Source organism: Barbatula barbatula (assembly GCF_947034865.1).
Source record: "Barbatula barbatula genome assembly, chromosome: 20".
In the NCBI taxonomy this organism is placed as follows: Eukaryota; Metazoa; Chordata; class Actinopteri; order Cypriniformes; family Nemacheilidae; genus Barbatula; species Barbatula barbatula.
This window is the reverse complement of record NC_136783.1, coordinates 2,734,630-2,752,494: the sequence shown is the minus strand read 5'-3', so window position 1 is coordinate 2,752,494 and position 17,865 is coordinate 2,734,630. Positions and strand designations below refer to the sequence as shown.

The 17,865-nt window shown below is 40.7% G+C and overlaps 1 protein-coding gene across 1 annotated transcript in view; it reads right to left on the bottom strand.

Moving 5' to 3' along the window:
• lrp1aa (low density lipoprotein receptor-related protein 1Aa) overlaps positions 1–17,865 on the bottom strand; it is a 134,079-nt gene that overhangs the window by 83,901 nt on the left and 32,313 nt on the right. Inside the window, exons 4-14 of the mRNA XM_079483245.1 lie at positions 16,657–16,776; positions 16,438–16,566; positions 16,064–16,324; positions 6,087–6,249; positions 5,517–5,739; positions 4,468–4,657; positions 4,218–4,361; positions 2,866–3,102; positions 2,598–2,778; positions 557–782; positions 277–466 (exon numbers count right to left, since the gene is read on the bottom strand). Of these exons, the coding sequence (XP_079339371.1) occupies positions 277–466; positions 557–782; positions 2,598–2,778; positions 2,866–3,102; positions 4,218–4,361; positions 4,468–4,657; positions 5,517–5,739; positions 6,087–6,249; positions 16,064–16,324; positions 16,438–16,566; positions 16,657–16,776 (2,064 nt within the window). The remainder of the gene's footprint in view (positions 1–276; positions 467–556; positions 783–2,597; positions 2,779–2,865; positions 3,103–4,217; positions 4,362–4,467; positions 4,658–5,516; positions 5,740–6,086; positions 6,250–16,063; positions 16,325–16,437; positions 16,567–16,656; positions 16,777–17,865) is intronic.

The following is a 17,865-nucleotide window of genomic DNA, read 5'->3' as shown; positions in this document are numbered from 1 at the left end:
TGGATGATGACAGGCTGTATTCATTTGATTACATACGTTTAGATTTCGAATTTTGAAATCCAGTTTATGTTGCTACGCAATATTAGTGTATAGCAAAATAATGTCAATAAAATAAATGTAATAAACTACTTTGCCGTAACATCTGTGTCGTAACAGTAAGATTGTGTTTTGTTATGCTTTACTTTGCCTTTATATCTATAAGTGCTTATAGATAGAACGGCAAAATATACAGATCTACAGAAAATAAAACCGAATAAATTGGAAGCATATTTTCACCTAGTTGCTGCTGAGGATCATACATGCGAATTTCAAAAATGGGCGGCCGCTCATTGCGTAGCAGGGTGACTGTTTTGGTGACCTGGTCGAGTTTATATATGCTGCCACTTCGGTACTCGTTCCAGAACAGGAAGTTTTTGTAATGGCACAGGCCAAAGGCGTGGCTGAGCTCAGGTCCATCGTAAACCGTCTACACAAAAAGAAAACGATGTAACTATGATCAACACTCTAAAGCGTAATTTAAAACCAAACATACAGTATCTATGCATTATAGGGTCACCTTGCGTTCACTGGTGTTGTTGAGGTAGATCATGTCGATTCGATCGTAATAAGCGTCCACCCAGTAAAGGATCCCCTGAGGGATGTCCAGACTCAAGCCGTTGGGCCACAGAACTGTCTTATGGGATATCAGAACTTTTCGATTGGTGCCGTCCATCCAGGCACTCTCAATCTTGCCTCTCTTGCTCTCTTTTGGGTCCTCTTCCCAGTCAGTCCAGTACATCCAGCTGGAAAGAGTGAAAATTTAGTTTATGAAAGGGTTAGTTATGACTGGTTCTTGGTGTTGTGGTATGGCCTGCAGTACTCTGTGAAAGGCATCACTTTTACTGTGTTATGTAGGAATAGTTGATTTTAAGGACCCTTCCGTTCTGCTCCATGCTCTGGTTGTGTGTTTTTTCACTAAAGAACATGATATGTTTCTGGATGAATAACATGGTTGGACCTAAAACAAAAATGTAATCCAACATTCCTACCATCAGATTTGGGGATTTAAGGATAACGTTGAGAGATAATGCTAAAATCCTGGGTTGCTGGGGTTAGGAACATTCTTAAAGGGATAGTCCATCAAAAATAAGTTACCCATGTTTGTCATTCCAAACCTGCTTGACTTTTTGTCCTCTAGTGTACGGATCACAAATTTGGATGTCGGTAACCAAACAACACATGTCTCCCATTGACTTGCATTGTATGAGCACAAAACCTTTGTTTGAAATTTAGCGGCATCTAGCAGTGAGGTTTTGAATTCCAACCAACAGCTCCCTTCACCAGTGGAATATGTAGATAGAAATAGCTCATTCTAAAGCTGTGTACACACCGCTAAGTATTTTGCTACGAGGTCATTACAAGCATAGATATATATAACTAGATGCCGCATTCAAGCGCTTCACGCACGTAGACATGTCCGCCATCTTGGAGCAGTCCACTGACATCACTCACAGTTGACAAGAACGCCCTAATGGCATGAAAACCACAGGATTTAAATTCCCGAAAAATGGGATAAACTTTCGTTGTTGTCAAGTGTTGGTATTGCAGATATAATGTTCGAGTTTACACAAACATAAATATGTTTTATAATCATGCACAGTCAGCAAGATTTTGAAAGTTAACGACCGACTCCTCTGTTCCAATATGACGGATGACCTACGTATACTATAGCTGCCCATAAAAACAGATGATGCGAATCTTTATATTTATGAATAGAGGTCGTTCCTAGCCTTGGTTGCGCTAGTCACAGTTGACTGACGAGAGATGGATGACGTGAGCTCTGTTTCTTTTCTCCTATTGGTTATTGCTTATAATTGCATAAAGTTGAGCAATTCTCAACTTTGTCATGTCGCTAGACACGCCCACTTCCTGACTGTAACGGTCACTACAGCTCATGTCGCCGGATGTTGCTAAGCTACCATTGAAATGAATGAGATCATGCCGCTGCCAGTTGCTGGTGGTGTGACATGCGCTGCGTCCCAATTCGCCTACTTGTACTATGCACTAAACGTGTGTGCTGTTTTTGCTATGAAAAGTATATACATTTTAGTGTGTAGCAAAACAATATGCACGCACTGGGACATGCTAACAGGAAACGGAAGTTGACGTTGTTGCCTAGACAACATTGTGCCCATTAGCTGTCAAACACATGAAAATACAGCTCTTCTTTCAATTGATTTATTCATTCATTGTTTCATATGTAATGTGAACTCTATAGTTATATTTATTAATTTAGTGATGCATCGGTTATTAAATTTGAATAATGCAGTGGAGTGTCACTAAACTCTGCCAACTAGCACTGAGTTGTGGTTAATAAGTCGTCAGAGTGTGCATCATTATGCACTGCAAATTTTTATTTTTAAACATACTACAATTTGGGACACACTTTTTCTACTTTTGAATACTATTAAGGACAGATCTTGTGCGAATTGGGACGCAGCAATTGTTTCCTAATATAAATAATACATTTAGCTTTGACAGCCCTAAAATAAACTGATTTCAAAAGCCTACTGGGAAAAGTACCAGTGCCAGTCAAACTCTGAAGATCTAGAGCTCACCCATTCCGAGGGTCCACCACGATAGCTCTGGGATGGGTCATCTTGCCCTCAATAAGAGTCTTTTTGGTCTGAGAAGCTTTCTCCAAACGAGCAACACTGATAGTCTTCTTAGGACCATCATCTGTCCAGTAAAGATTATTGGCCATCCAGTCTACAGCGATACCCTCAACAGTGTGAATACCTGAAGAACGGTAGAAAACAGAGCATAATGCATCATGACCGCACAAACAAACAGCAATGACTCACAGAAAACTGAACACTTCTGAACCTTCTTTAAGGATGATGTCTCTCTCTGTGCCATCGATCTTCTGCCGTCCAATCAGGTAACTGGTGGCATCAGCAAAGTAGATGAAGTTACTCTGAGCGTGGAAGTCCAGAGCTCGAGGGTTCATCAGGTTTTCAATTGGGATCATGTATTCATCCTGAACTTTAGGTTTGATGTCCATCCCTCGGATAACACCAGGACGACCCTTCCCATACACCAGGAATAACTCATGCTCCGGCTCTGGGAAATTGATATGAACATATACCGGGTGAGAGGGAAAGTTACACTGTAATTATGCTAATATATACAAACAGCTTATATATGTATATGGAATAAAATTGTTCAAATCAAATATAAATTATTAATTCAATATTTTGAATTGTAACAGAATTTTTTTTAACAAGGATTGAAAAAAAGGTAGTAAATTATTACTGTACATTTAGATTAAAGTTGACAAAAACAAAAGTTTTTTTAAAGGTGTTCTAAACGGGCCGTTTATTATTTTATACTATTGTCTGAGGTCTACAATGAAGTTTGTCTGATTTTTACATTAGAAAACATCAAAATCAAGAAGTAATGGGCCATCTTCTACCCGGGTGTTGAGGCCAGCTCGACAAACGCTCTGTTTTATGGGCGTGGCGCATTGAAGACTTGGAGGCAAAAAAATTGGATAGCAGTTTGTGTAGTAAACTTATTTGGAGTCTCTTATATAACAAAAGCTTGGGTTAAAATTGATGTCTTAATTCATCATCCCTTTAATAATGTGCACAGAAAATTGTCCACCGTAGGACAAAAGACTCAAAAATATTTAATTCAGGTAATTCAGCACCCCATGGTGTTCAAAACTGTTAGCTTTTAGTGTTTACGTCAGGAGTGGGTTACAGACATTAATTTTTTGCTTTAACTTCCGGTAACATGTGATGATATTGCAATTGTCCTGAAAGCAAACAAAAGGTTGAGTGAGAAACTGGAATTAAATCAATTATTAGTTTCAATCTGTTCCCTTTCTATTTGTTCGAGGATATACTCAAACAACACTGTTTACTCCTCTAAGAGGCGGTCACCATCCACTTCCACTGTAACAAAAACCCAACAACAATAGAATAAATCTCAGCTTTGATTTCAAAGAACAAAGAAAGCTATAGGGGGTTTAAATAATAGTTAAAAATAAAACGTATGAGTAAATAAAGACAACATTTTTCATTTTGGGTGAACTTTCCCTTCGAAAGTATAAGCAAAAGGCAAATGAAAAATCTAAGTTTAGTGAATAGTTTGATTGTAATGGGTTAACCAAACTATTTCATTAACTAGTGGATTGGTAAGCGAAGAAGCTGAATGGCTGTGATGTCACTCACTTTTGCACGATTTGCCATCGCTGCCCAGACTGAATCCAGAGCGACAGCGACACGTCCGGCTCTTGTGGCTGTTACCCAGAAGACAGATGTCTGAACAGCCTCCGGCTTTTCCAAACTGATCCGGCTCACAGGCGTGACTCCGTACTGCAGAAGACAGCAGAAGATCAGTCTGAGATTATGTGAAGCTTGACTTTAGTGTACTGATTTCACATGAAAAACGTTCAATTTGAGCAATAAATGGTTTTAATACCAGGGGGCTGACGTCTCTGGTGGTACACATGCAGAGCTCCACCCTTGTCCACACGGGTGACCACCTGATAGTCTGAACTGTTAAAGCGATTCACACGTATCACACTGGTTTTTGGCTGCATGTTGGCATTGTCTGAATTCGTGGCATACAGATAGTTCTCAAACACGGTGAGCCTGTAAAGATGCTCAATCTATTGGGATAACAAGAAAGAACAAACAGGATTTCCATCTATCCAGTTATATAACTGACTGTGATACATAAACACATGGTTCTGCCTTTGGGGCGGGCAGCTAAATGATAGCCATAACTCAAGCAGAGACTAATATGTTTACAGAAACACAGCTTCAATAAGATGACTCAATAGCTGTAATGAAACACAGCTGTCTATTCAATCTATCAAAAGCATTTATCACATTACACACATTATACAGCTCGATACCAGAGAAACTCCTACATCTCATTGGATTTAATGTGTACAGTTGGTGATATAGATGTTTGATGGACAGATTAATGGATGGACGGTGGGAAAGTGTGTCAACATGGTGTATGAGATCATTGTCTGTCAGTAACTCCTGCCATAGAGCATCTCATTTAAAAAAATAATGGTCATGTTTTCTTTTTTTGCAAGAAGCACATGTCGTGAACTACACCATTGCTTAAAGGGATAGTTGTCATCATTTATTCACCTTCGAGTTGTTCTAAATCTGTGTAAATGTCTTTGTTCTGATAAACGCAGTGAAAGATATTTGGAAGAATGCTTGTCACCAAACAGCTCTTGGAAAAATTACTTTATAAACAAAAGAAGACATTTTAAAGAGTTTAGGAACCCAAACATGACTACCACCATTGTCATTTTTCCTACTATGGCAGTCAATTGGGTCCAAGAATTGTTTGGTTACGGCAATTTGTCCAAATATCTTTCTCCGAAATTGTTACATTTGAACAACTAGAGAGTGAGTTAAACAATGACAGGATTGTAACATTTGGTTGAACTATCCCTTTAACACAACATTTTTCAGTTTCTTTGACTTTTGCCCTGATATCCTTACCAGTAGACCTTGAATGATGGTGTGTCTGTTCTTGCCCTCATAATCCACTACTTCGATGTAGTCCAGATAGGCATCAGCCCAGTAGACCAACCTGTTGACCAGGTCAAGTGTGATGCCGTGGGGAAAAACGATTTTACTGTCCACAAGTTTCGTCCGGTTTTGCCCATCCATGTCACAGCGTTCCACCTTTGGGATCTGCCCGTAGTCAGTGAAGAAAACCTTTCTGTGTCAAGTAAGATTAAGATACTGTAAATGGCACAGTTTGATAGCCAAATTAACAGCATGTAGACCATCTAATCGGACACGCACATGCATGACCCCATAGTTAACTATGAATATGAAATCTGAATATGTCCAATAAATAACATACAAGATTACACTTATTTAAATAGTTAAACCAAATTACTAGACATAAAGTACTGATTTGAAGATTTGTATTATCTCATAAGAAATGCAGACCTTCCACGAGGAAAACTAGTTTCCATCATCCCTTACTTAATGCCGTTGTGTGTGTTAATTGTTGTTGTTGTGTATATGAATGCATGTTGTCTGTTTCGCCCATGTTCATACCCCATGGTGGGGTCCAGAGCAATTCCTTTAGGGTTATAGAGCTCTTGATCCAGCAGAGTAACACACGTGGCACCGTCTTTATCACATACAAAGATTCGATCATCCACATCGTCCACAAAGTAGAAGTTTCCCGTTAGCCAATCAATTGCCATCTGCTCCACATCTGTGTTCAAACAAAAAGATGAGAGAAATAGCAGCGAAACGTCAAAATTACGAGAAAAGAGCAAGAAAAACTCTATACAAATGTATAAGATTCACTTATGTTTGACTGGGATAATCTCTTACATGTTTATAGCATAGACTGTATAAAATATGGACGTACTGTCGGTGACGTCAGCCGTAGGTTTCTGATGAGCAGTTATTAAGCTAAAAGTGGGCGGAGCCGGCCGTGGCTACTTAGAAATGCGTCACTCACAGATAATCGAAAATGGGCAAGGAGGCACCTGGTTGGCTGAAACCACTTGTCACTCAAGTGGCCACGCACCCAATTTGCTGAATTTTAAGACTTAATATAAGTTAAACGGGTGAGTTGTTAAAAAATTCACTCTTCTCACAGTGGTTATGAAAGGTAAAATTAGATGTATAGACCAAAATATATTTTGTACCAGGCTGTAAACATTTTTACATGGGGCTCAATGAGATTCTGCTTTGTTTTAGAGCCAGTCTCTAGCTGCCAGTCGATGAATTGCAGTTTAAGTCACTTCTGTGTTGGCTTCACGAGAGAGATCAGAAGGTACAGCTTGGTTTAAAGTCTTAGTTTGTCCTTTTAGAAGCTTGACAGTGGACTGGCCAAGTAAAAGTCATATAGATGTAAATAGATCACCTCTAAGTACTATTGCACAAAACAAGAAGTCTTTTTTATTTCATGTTTTCTCTTAAAAACAGCTTAGTCAGGAGACTATCTGGCTACATGTTACACCACTTATAAAAAAAGGTTGTTTAAACAGCTGCAGTTGCTGTGGCAGGCTAACCGCAGGTTTTGACCCACCACAAACATACACCCAACCCATCTCACCTCCAATACACCTCAGTCTAACCTTAAAATGTTAAACATCTCAATGTATCCGAAAGCTCCTGTCTTTAAATTCAGACATTCATGTTTGCACAGAGGTCTGGCAAATGGTTTCTTTGAATATGAAATGTTTGAGAATTTGATACCAGACAGTACTGTAATCCTTTAGGAAAACATGACTAATAGGAGATGTAATGGAGTCTCCTCCTAAAATTATGTTTTGAAGAAATAAAACTAGACCCAATTGTTGTCTATACAGAAAGAGTTTAGGCACTATAAAATAACACCTCATATATATTAGAAGAATTACAGAAACGATAGCTCAAGAACAGTTCATTCTGAAATCTTTACATATGAATTGCTAACTAAACTAACATTTTGTTCATAAAATGAATCCAAAACTCTATTTAGATGTGAACTTAATCATAAACCATGCTTTCTGTACAAGATGCACAAATATGTTCCAGAGTATGAACAGAGTGGCTGTAAAAGGCGCCACATGTAAAAACTGCTTTCTAAATAGTGTGGTATGGTTGAGGAAACTCCAGACAAGATGGACGAGTGAGAGGTAAAGACAGTAAAAGGAGAGTTAGTCTCTCTGGTTTCTACAAAGGAAAGTTGGCCATTGTGCAAGGGCCAGGCGTTTACCGGAATCAAGGGCTGTATGCTCAGAGGTGTTGTTTATTTTAGACCCGAGTCTTGCCTAAACTTTTCCAGCTCCGCGGACTGAAAGCCAGTGATTAAAAACACAGATCAAAACACGTAATGAAAAGAACAAGTGTTCAAATGAAGGTTGAGGAAGACGAATGGTTCATTGAAGAGAGCCAAGAGCTGCTGACATCGGAACACTGAAGGAATAGAGGAAAAAACGTCAGAATCAACAGGCTGAGAAACCTGGCTTCAAGCGAATTGTAATTCCTGGTAAAATCGTGGAAGGAGGGTCAGAAATTCCATGTGCGACACAATCCTCCCTTCAATCTTCCCTTCCCTATTCAGCTATAGTGTAGAAAAACTGTTGCTGTAGCTCTTTAGAAACAACCTCAAACAAAAATGCTCAATGTGTCTTCACACGTCTGTATTTTAATCAGGACTCTTAATACAGAAGTATCACTTCTGCTCATGTTTAAGGAACTGGTAGATGCAATGAAATCCTCTACCTGCTACAGTATGAGCTGTTTAGAATACAGTTACCTTTTATTATAATTTACCCATGGGCAATGCTTTACGAATATATCAAATCGTTTTGTTTGCTCATTTTGATATGATCTGCTGTCACACCAGTGATGGTAAAGGTTTAAGGATGGGGTTGTGTTTAATAGTCATGCATAATTGTACAATTCTCTTTGAATGGTTATGTATTTACATGACATTGTAATATTTGCATTTTAGACCTAAGAGAAAAGTTATCAGCATTAGTACATTCCTTTATAAACAACTCTTGTTTGATAGACCTTGAATCCCTCATCTCCAAAAATGTTCTACTTCACAATAAATTGACCATAATTGTTCAATATTAAGGTTTTTTTTATTATAGAAACCTAATTCAGAGTTCCTCTTGTGATTGTTACATTTAGCCAGATATTTAAAAATCTCAAGTGAGGAGTGGAAGAGCAGCACATCCTTAAATTTAGATTTTTTCCTAGCTCTGCCTATGTCAACAACAGGAGATTTAAAGGGGTCATATGACACAGCTAAAACTAATATTATCATTTGTTTTGGATGTAATTCAATGTGTTTACACGATTTAAGGTTCAAAAACGCTATATTTTCCTCTTTGCTCCGCCTCTCTGAAACACGCAGATTTTGTACAAAGCTCATGGCTCTGAAAAGTGAGGTGTGCGGTGATTGGCCAGTCAACCAGTGCGTAGTGATTGGTGGAATACTGCAAGCGTGTGACGAAAATGTAACGCCTCTTACCATATTTGGAACATCAGGTTCCTCTTCAATTGGTACAGGTACGCCCACCTTACATGCATAAACATTTGGGCGGTCTTCGTCAAATCATACCACCAACTGATGTAGATTTGTGGGGGTGTGGTTACACGAGGCGTTTCAGGCAGGTCTGGGTGAGCATTCGCTTTTAGATAGAATGCATCTTTTGTTCCAACACTTGAATTTTAGCAATTTTACGTGACTAATACATGGATGGGCAACTTATAACACACCAAAGACACAGAAAAACACATATTCACGCCATATGACCCCTTTAAAGCTAAAAAGACCCATCTATTGCTTTTTCTAAAAGGCAAAACCCCAATAAATCAGAGAACTGGACCAAAAGGGTACCCAATAAATGACTTCTTATATTGTAATTAAAAAGAAAAGAAAGAAAATCTTTAAGACGTTCTGTCCAAGGTAGAGACAGGCCAAGTGGGGCGAGAATAGCCCCAGAAAAGGAGAGAAGCTTTAATAGAGATTAAACCAAAACAATGGATTGAATGTGTGTCTGCCGCACTGGAGCGTGAGCCGATTCAAGCACATGATGGTTTAAGAGGCTTTCCGGAAACTTCTGTACCAGGCTGACCACATGTCAGAGAACCACTCCCTTCTGCTAGAACCCACATTACTTCATGACACATCCTCTCTCTACACTACAGTATTTACCATGAGACACAACAAATCACTATACTGGAAAACCACAACTCAAAAAAAAACACACGATTAATAACATACACACAAAACACTGGGCCACATTTCCCTTTAGGATTAACTGTTTTACAGTAAGCACAAGGATTTATAACATATCTTGGCTGTTAAAATATCAGATTTTAACCACACGTTTATCCTGGCCTATCGCTCTGATTGCAGCACAGGTTTTATGTCTGGATTAAAAAGACGGTAGCGGTCGGAAGTGGTGTGCCTACGGCAGGAGATAATACTGTAATACCATAATACCATACTTATATACGAGCAGGTTAGCCACGTGTGGCCCTTCATCCTAAATGCAATGTTAAGATGCCATCTCAAAAATACATTTTTGGCTAAGTCACATGATCCAACATTCACACTGCAGACGGCTGGAGGGATAGGGTTAAAGTTGACTCGGCTCATGTCAACCACAATGTCTGGAAAATGTCCCACAAAACAGAATATAAATATGCTGCAGCAAACCCAGGCAACCTACGCAAACCACTCATAAAAAACGCACATAAAAACACAGACACATATGGATATAAGATGAATAAAGACCTCCGGAAGAGTGCAACACATGCTGTTTGGAGGACGAAAAATTACTTAATTATAAATAACTACATGCATAAATGAATAAAAAATACATGTATAAATACATATATATACATATATATATATATACATGCATACATAATTAAATCAACAAAATAAATAGATAAATGATTACATAAATGAATAAATAAATACTGTAGTTATTCTAGTCCTGTCTTGGCACTGTGTCTTGTGTTGATTTGTCGATATCGTGGGGAGCTGGATTGACGCCTCCGCACGTGTTCGGTGTCTACGTCTTTTGCCCTGCCTTGCATGTCTACGTCAGTCTTTCCCCTCACTGGGTTTCCATCACGTCATCATCCTGCACTCCTGTAGCTCATTGCCATTTGTAGCCGCCCTCTAATTAATTATCACCTGTAGTTTGTTCACGCTGTTAAGATTCCCTCTATTTTATCCCTCTTGTCTTTTGTCAGATCGTTTTGTGTGTTAGCTCATGTTCCTGGCCCCTCTTCTGTTGGTATTCTGGTCAAGTCTTGGATTATATATTTCCCAGTGATTCTCCTAGTTTAGTTTTCTTAGTCTTAGTTCTCATAGTTTCTCTTTGTTTTGCCCTTGTTGGCGTCTAGGACCTCCGTGCTATTCTCACAGCTGGTACTTCTCCACCTGGTGGTCATCAGCTCTCGTCGAGGCTCTCTCCACTGAGCTCACTCACTGCATGAGTCTGCAAACTTTTCTGTGCGTCCCAGTGACATGACAGAACGATCTGACTACACTGGAGACCCAGCGGGGATGGATCTTCTATGCAACGCGATTCAGCAGCAGGGAGCCACCCTCGGAAAGCAGGCCACAAGGTTGAACGTCACGGCTCAGGAGGTGGGAATCCTGGTGGATCAGGTCACGGACTTGACGGATCTGGTCACTGAGTTACGCCGAGAGCTCGCTGTGAGTCATGCTTCTCCCAGTCCCTCCTCACGCGAACATCCTGCTGACTCAGAACCCCATGTCAACAGCCCTCCCGTCTTCAGCGGAGAATCTAACGCATGCCGGCCTTTCCTCTCCCAGTGTGCTCTTGTGTTTTCCCTTCAGCCACGTCGTTATGCCACTGAAGAGTCCAGGGTGGCGTTTGTTCTGACTCTGCTGACGGGTCGAGCAAGTGAGGGGGGCACTGCCGTGTGGGACGCTCGGATTCTGTATTCCAGCACGTTTGCAAACTTTCGTGCCGAGATGACAAGGCTGTTCGACAGGTCAGCCCAGGGTGATCAGGTGGCCGCTCAGCTCTCACGCCTGTCCCAGAGTCGGAGTACTATCAAGGACTGTACAATCAAGTTCCAGACTTTGGCGGCCGCCTGCGACTGGAACGAGGGAGCTTTACACGCTCGGGTTCTGGACAGGGTAAATCCAACCATCGCGGACGAGATTGCTGCTCTCGATGCTCCACAGGATTTGAACGCCCTCACCAACCTCTGCCTCCACGTCGAAGCCCGAATCAACAACAGCCGATGCAGGAAGCTCTCACCTCCCCCTTGGCGGGTCCGAGATTTCATCGTGAGCTCCAGGACTGCTGGAGCTAGCTCCATGTAGGAGGCTATGCAATTGGGTCGCTCTCACCTTTATGATGTACTGTGCTTCTATCGTGGTAAGCCGGGGCACCAAGTCACGCAATGCCTGTTAAAAGACAGCGCCCACCCGTAAAGCAGAGCGTCCGGGTGGGCGTCATTCCTGTTTCCTCTCCTGCTCACTGCTGCCGTTCCAGATCCAATTTGATGGCTGTAGTCATACCAGCGAAGCCCTTCTCGACTAAGGGGCCGAGGGTAGCTTTCTCGACATCAACACAGCTGCGTGGTGGAGGATTCCCATCAACCATCTTGCCCAGCCTATCTTGGCCCAGACGCCAGCAAGGCTTCCCTTCGCCACTATTACTCACGTCACCCCTCACGTAAGACTGTTTCTTTCTGGGAATCATTGTGAGAGTATTGAGCTGTACATCCTCGATTCCCCCAATACCCCTCTCATATTAGGGCATCCTTGGTTGTCACGCCACAATCCATTGGGTTAAGAATTCTGTTTTGGCTTGGAGCCCTTCTTGTCACGCATCTTGTCTGGGCGCTGCCCCGTCTCCTGTCTGTGTGTCTTTTGTGTCACAGGTTGATAGCCCTGACTTATCTGGGGTCCCGATCTGTGTACGGTGTTCAGCAAGTCACGAGCCACCTCTCTCCCTCCATATCACCCCTACGACAGATGAAGGCTTCTTCGTCCAGAAGAAGGACGGTTCTTTGTGTCCCTGCATTGATTATCTAGGGTTGAATGAGATTAACGTTAAGAAAAAGTACCCCTTTCAACTTTTCGTCAAAGCGGAGAAGTACGAGTTTCATTCCTTGGCCATATATTTTCTTCCGCTTACAGTATTAACCTCCACCAAGGTTTCATTCAGATGGATTTCCCAAGCACATGTAGCCTTTGATAATCTCAAGTCCCGTTTTGTCTCTGTTCCTGTGCTTTGTTTTCCAGAATCTGAATGGCAAATCATTGTCGAGGCCGATGCTTCCGATATCAGGAAAGGCCCGATTCTGTCTCAGCATTTTAGTCAAGATGGGAAGGTGCATCCTTGCGCCTTTTACTCCCATCGCCTCAGCCCTGCCGAACAAACTATGACATAGGTAACAGAGAGCTGCTGGCGGTCCGTCTGGCTTTCACCAAGGTTTCATTCAGGAAGGCAGGAAGGAGCAGCGCAGCTATTCTTGGTCTGGACGGATCCCAAGAACCTGGAGTATATCCGTTAAGCCTAAAGACTAAACTCACGCCAGACCCATTGGGCACTCTTCTTTGGTCGGTTTAACTTCACCATCTCGTACCGGCCGGGTTCTAAGAACGTCAAGCCTGACACACTCTCTCGCCTCTTCCCGGGTGGTGAATCTTCGGCCGTTGCCAAATACATGTCAAAAATATATTTTGTACCATATTTATAATACTACATTTATTTCTGTGTTTCTTTTTCACGCCTTGTGGTTTCATGGTTTGAATGAATTTGGCAACAATAAACAGCGCAAAGAGGCATTTTGAGCTTGTGTAATTCCTATGTACAGTACAGTACTGCAGAAAACACTTCCTGCCCTGCACTTGGCGCCACTGAAACGCAGTGACGTGACATCATGTGCAAACAAAGATCCTGCAGTAGGACCGCAAACCTTATTAACTTACGGACACCGAAATACAGAAATAAATAAATGTAGAAATACAGAAATAAATGTGGTTTTACGAAAATGCTACAAAATATATATTTTTGACAATTGTATTTATTTATTTACATATTTATTAATCAATTTAATTATGTATGCATTTATATATATATATATATACATTTTTGCATTTACGTATTTATTTATTTCTATTGATTTATTTCTAAATGTATACATGCACATGATTTCCTGTCACTGCGTTTCAGTGGCGCCAAGTGGAGGTCAGGAAGTGTTTCTGCAGTACTGTATAAAGGAGTTACAAAATTAATTTAATTAATTTAATTATGTATGCATGTATTTATATATTTATTTCTGCATGTATTTTTTTATTTATTAGTTCATTTCTGCATGTATTTATTTATACTTAAGTCATTTTTTGTCCTCCATTTTTTTGTCCTTGATCTACATACTCACATCAGTTTACACGCTGCTATTCCTCAGTGTTCAAAACGGAAAGGAAATAAAGAAAAAGTAAGAAAACATCTGGTGGTCTCATCTGTGTGTCACGCCGAGGTCATGAATCACAGCAAACACATTTCCTGTCTGACCTTTCCAAAGACGGCCACAACATACCCAGCAGCTCACAGACATCTGAACACAGGTTCACTTCACACAACTATGAGCTTTCTGCAAAGGAATGCTATTGGAAAGTGTTCTTAAAAACTATGTGGAAAATGTGATGTCTACGTTGAGTAAACCTCTGCTATGAAAGTACCTAATCACTTTAATGACGCTAGTATTCACTCTTTCTGTAAGAAAAGTTTTGACCGCAAGTCATCCACTTCTTTTAATCTTTAAAACTATTACATGTCAACACATCTAAAAACACAGTTTTAGCTTTCTTTCTTTTCTCCTTCTCCTTCTCCTTCTCCTTGTATCTCTTTCTATTTCTGTTATTCATACAGATGTGGTAGGAAGCTACAGTATATCCTCAACTCTGGAGGCAGAAACTCAATAACTTAAAACGGAAAGTCAATGATCTCTTTATAACTTCCTAGTGAGGGCATGTTGCAGTCAACCCTGTGACCTGTGTGTGTGTGCGTGCGTGCGAGCGTGTGAGTGTAAGAAGTCCTTACAAACTAGCTTAACGCTGATTTCTCCATATGGTCACTCTTTGTTAAATATTTCTTCAAAATCAGAAACATTCTCCCCTCCTTCAAACATCTCTTCCAACAATCTCCAATTAATTCAGAAAGGAATTAAGCTCCGACCTGCCGCAAGACTCCAATTCAGAAGGTAAAACCATTGCAACTTGGGTTTGGGTGGTGCCGATGTATTTATGGCGAAAAACGACTCTAACCATAATCATATATCAATCCAGAAAATAATATATAATAATGAGATATTCAGAGAAATTATTATTATCATGTCGTAAAAAACATAAACAATGCTGATCCAACGCCAGTCAAGAAAAACGTCATGTTTCAGTTTTTTAACACTAAACAAACGTTTAAACAAAACACAACAAACAGAACATTTGTAACTGAATCCAAATATAAAAAAATATTTTTGTACTTGAACACTTAAACACTTTATAATAAGGTGCTATTTGTTAACAGTAGTAAATGCATTTTTCAGCATTTATTAATCCCTGTTAATGTTAATTCATGTCAATACAGATATTCATGTTAGTTCATGGTGCGTTAACTAATGTGTACAGTGGAAACATTTGATTTTAATAATGTATTAGTAAATATTGAAATTAACATGAATTCATATTAATAAATGTTGTAGAGGTATTGTTCATTGTTAGTTTATGTTAATAATTGTTAACAAATAGTACATCTTGTGAAGTGGTCAATTTAAACACTGTAAAAAAGTTTTTAGGTTTATGTCCAACAGAATATGAGGATAGTGAAAGTCAAAAGCAAAGTTGAAAACAAAATAAAACTGATACTGTATAAAAGCCAAATACTGTACATTTGATAAACTCATTTTGACAGGGTTGAAAAAATTTTCAAATGTCCTTTTAGGGTAAATAGAGTCATATATTATCCATCCTGTATATACAGTGTATAAGTATGAACCTCAGATGCGAAAAATATGCTTTTCTTTTGAAAGTGTAATGTTCTTGAGCGTAAATTAAACCGCTTCCTAAGAATATGCTGCACGCTGACTGCTGTTCCCTGGAAATCGGTTCATTCACGCTGAGAGTGAAAACTGAAACACAGCCGGCACGAGAGACTGCTGTAAAATACTATTTCTCTCCTCATCTCTTGCTTTCACTGGGAAAATATCAAATAAATCTCTATCGAGCATTTGGAGTCTCAGCAATTCAATGAATCTGTCTGCCAGAGCAGCACATACGATTTTACAGTTCTAAAAAGTGAATTCAATGAATAAAAATTCATAGTTTTAAAAGCTGGGCAGCATTCTGTCCTCATTCACTTGCATGGAATCTTGCTTTGGGCCAAACTAGATTTGCATGGGATAGTTCATAGCAGAAGAGCCAGTAAAGACATCACCTCTCTGACCTGACAATCCTCCCTTACTTGCCAAACAATGAAAAGATCCAAGTGAGAAAATGCATCGGTTATGTGACTCACGGTGTAAACTGAGGGAGATGTTGATGGTCCTCTCCTCTGTAAAGCTCTTGAGTCCAGTAATCTTGGCACACTTCAGATGTGTTCCCGCGGGTGAGTCGCCGACAGTGATCCAACACACCGTTTCCTGTACGTACAGGAAGTCCATGGCCGTGGCCTGTTTTGTGGTTATGTAGAGTGAAGGGCTGCTAGATCCACTCAGCGACGTGATCTGTATGTTCTGAGAGTTTGCGATGACTAGCACAGGAAGACGATCCACAGGTGCTACGGACACAGAAGCATCTTTTAAACTCAACAATAACACCAGCTGAACCTTTCATTACAAATGAAACCAATGCATCTGAACTGTGACCTGATACGTCATCTGCCAATCTTACCATTCTTGGCTTTGCAGGAGCGATTGTCGGGTTGAACAAGGTAACCTTCCACACAGGAGCAGGTGTATGAGCCGTCTGTGTTTGTGCACGTCTGACTGCAGGTGCCGTATATCGTACACTCATCAAAGTCTGATCACATACACAGAGCAGGATTTGACATTGCATGCACGAAGTGTGTTTGAATTCTTATCAATGTGAAATTGTGCATGTGCAACCGACCTTTACAGATTTTTCCGTCTTGGCTGATCTCATATCCGCTCTTGCAGTAACACATGGAGCCGGTGCGGGTCACAGCACAGTTGTCTTGGCAACCAGTGAGAGTACAGTTGAGCGCCCCTTCTGTGGAGATCAAACCAGAGGACAGTGAGAGGTCAAACTCCAGGACACCATCCATTGACACACTTCCCATCCAAAGACGCTTTATCAAGATTATGAGAGATAAACCATCAATCACTAATATTTGATAATCACATCACTAGATTGGCAAAGCTTCAGAGTATGCACAATCGTTAGCATCTAAGTTTAAGCCTTGTAAACATATTTTTATACTATTTACAGTATATGTATTTATATTATTGTATATACCCTTAAATCGACTTATTTTGTTAGTCAAAGTGTGATTTTACGTCACAATTTTCCAAAGAAATTTGAATGTGGATGGTCATTGCTTTTAATACCGTCATCCCTTCCAAGCTAATCGTCAAACTTGGAAACCTAGGCATCAACAACCCTACCTGCAACTGGATTATGGACTTCCTGACGAACAGGCCTCAGCTTGTTAGGTTAGGCCCCATCTGCTCCACCACCACCACCCTCAACACTGGTGTACCACAGGGCTGCGTACTGAGCCCCTTTCTCTACTACCTTTTCACACTCGACTGCAGGCCTGTGAACGGATCTAACTCCTTCATCAAGTTTGCAGACGATACAACAGTGATTGGTCTCATCAGCAACAACGATGAGACTGCATACAGGGAGGAGGTCCGGCACCTGGCCACATGGTGCACCGACAACAACCTGCTCCTTAACACCTCCAAGATAAAGGAGATCATCGTGGACTTCAGGAAGGCGAAAGGAGGCACACACGACCCCATCCACATTAATGGGATGGCTGTTGAACGTGTTTCCAGTTTTAAGTTCCTGGGGACTCACATTTCGGAGGACCTGTCCTGGACCACCAACACCTCATGCCTGGTCAAGAAGGCTCACCAGCGTCTCTTCTTTCTGAGGACACTGAAGAAGAAACAACTGTCTTCAACTATCCTGGTGAACTTCTATCGCTGCACGATAGAGAGCATACTGACCAACTGTGTCACAGACTGGTACGGGAACTGTTCTGTTGCTGAGCGCAAGGCACTGCAGCGGGTGGTGAAAACAGCCCAGTGCATCACAGGGACTACACTTTCTGCCATTGAGGACATCCAGAAG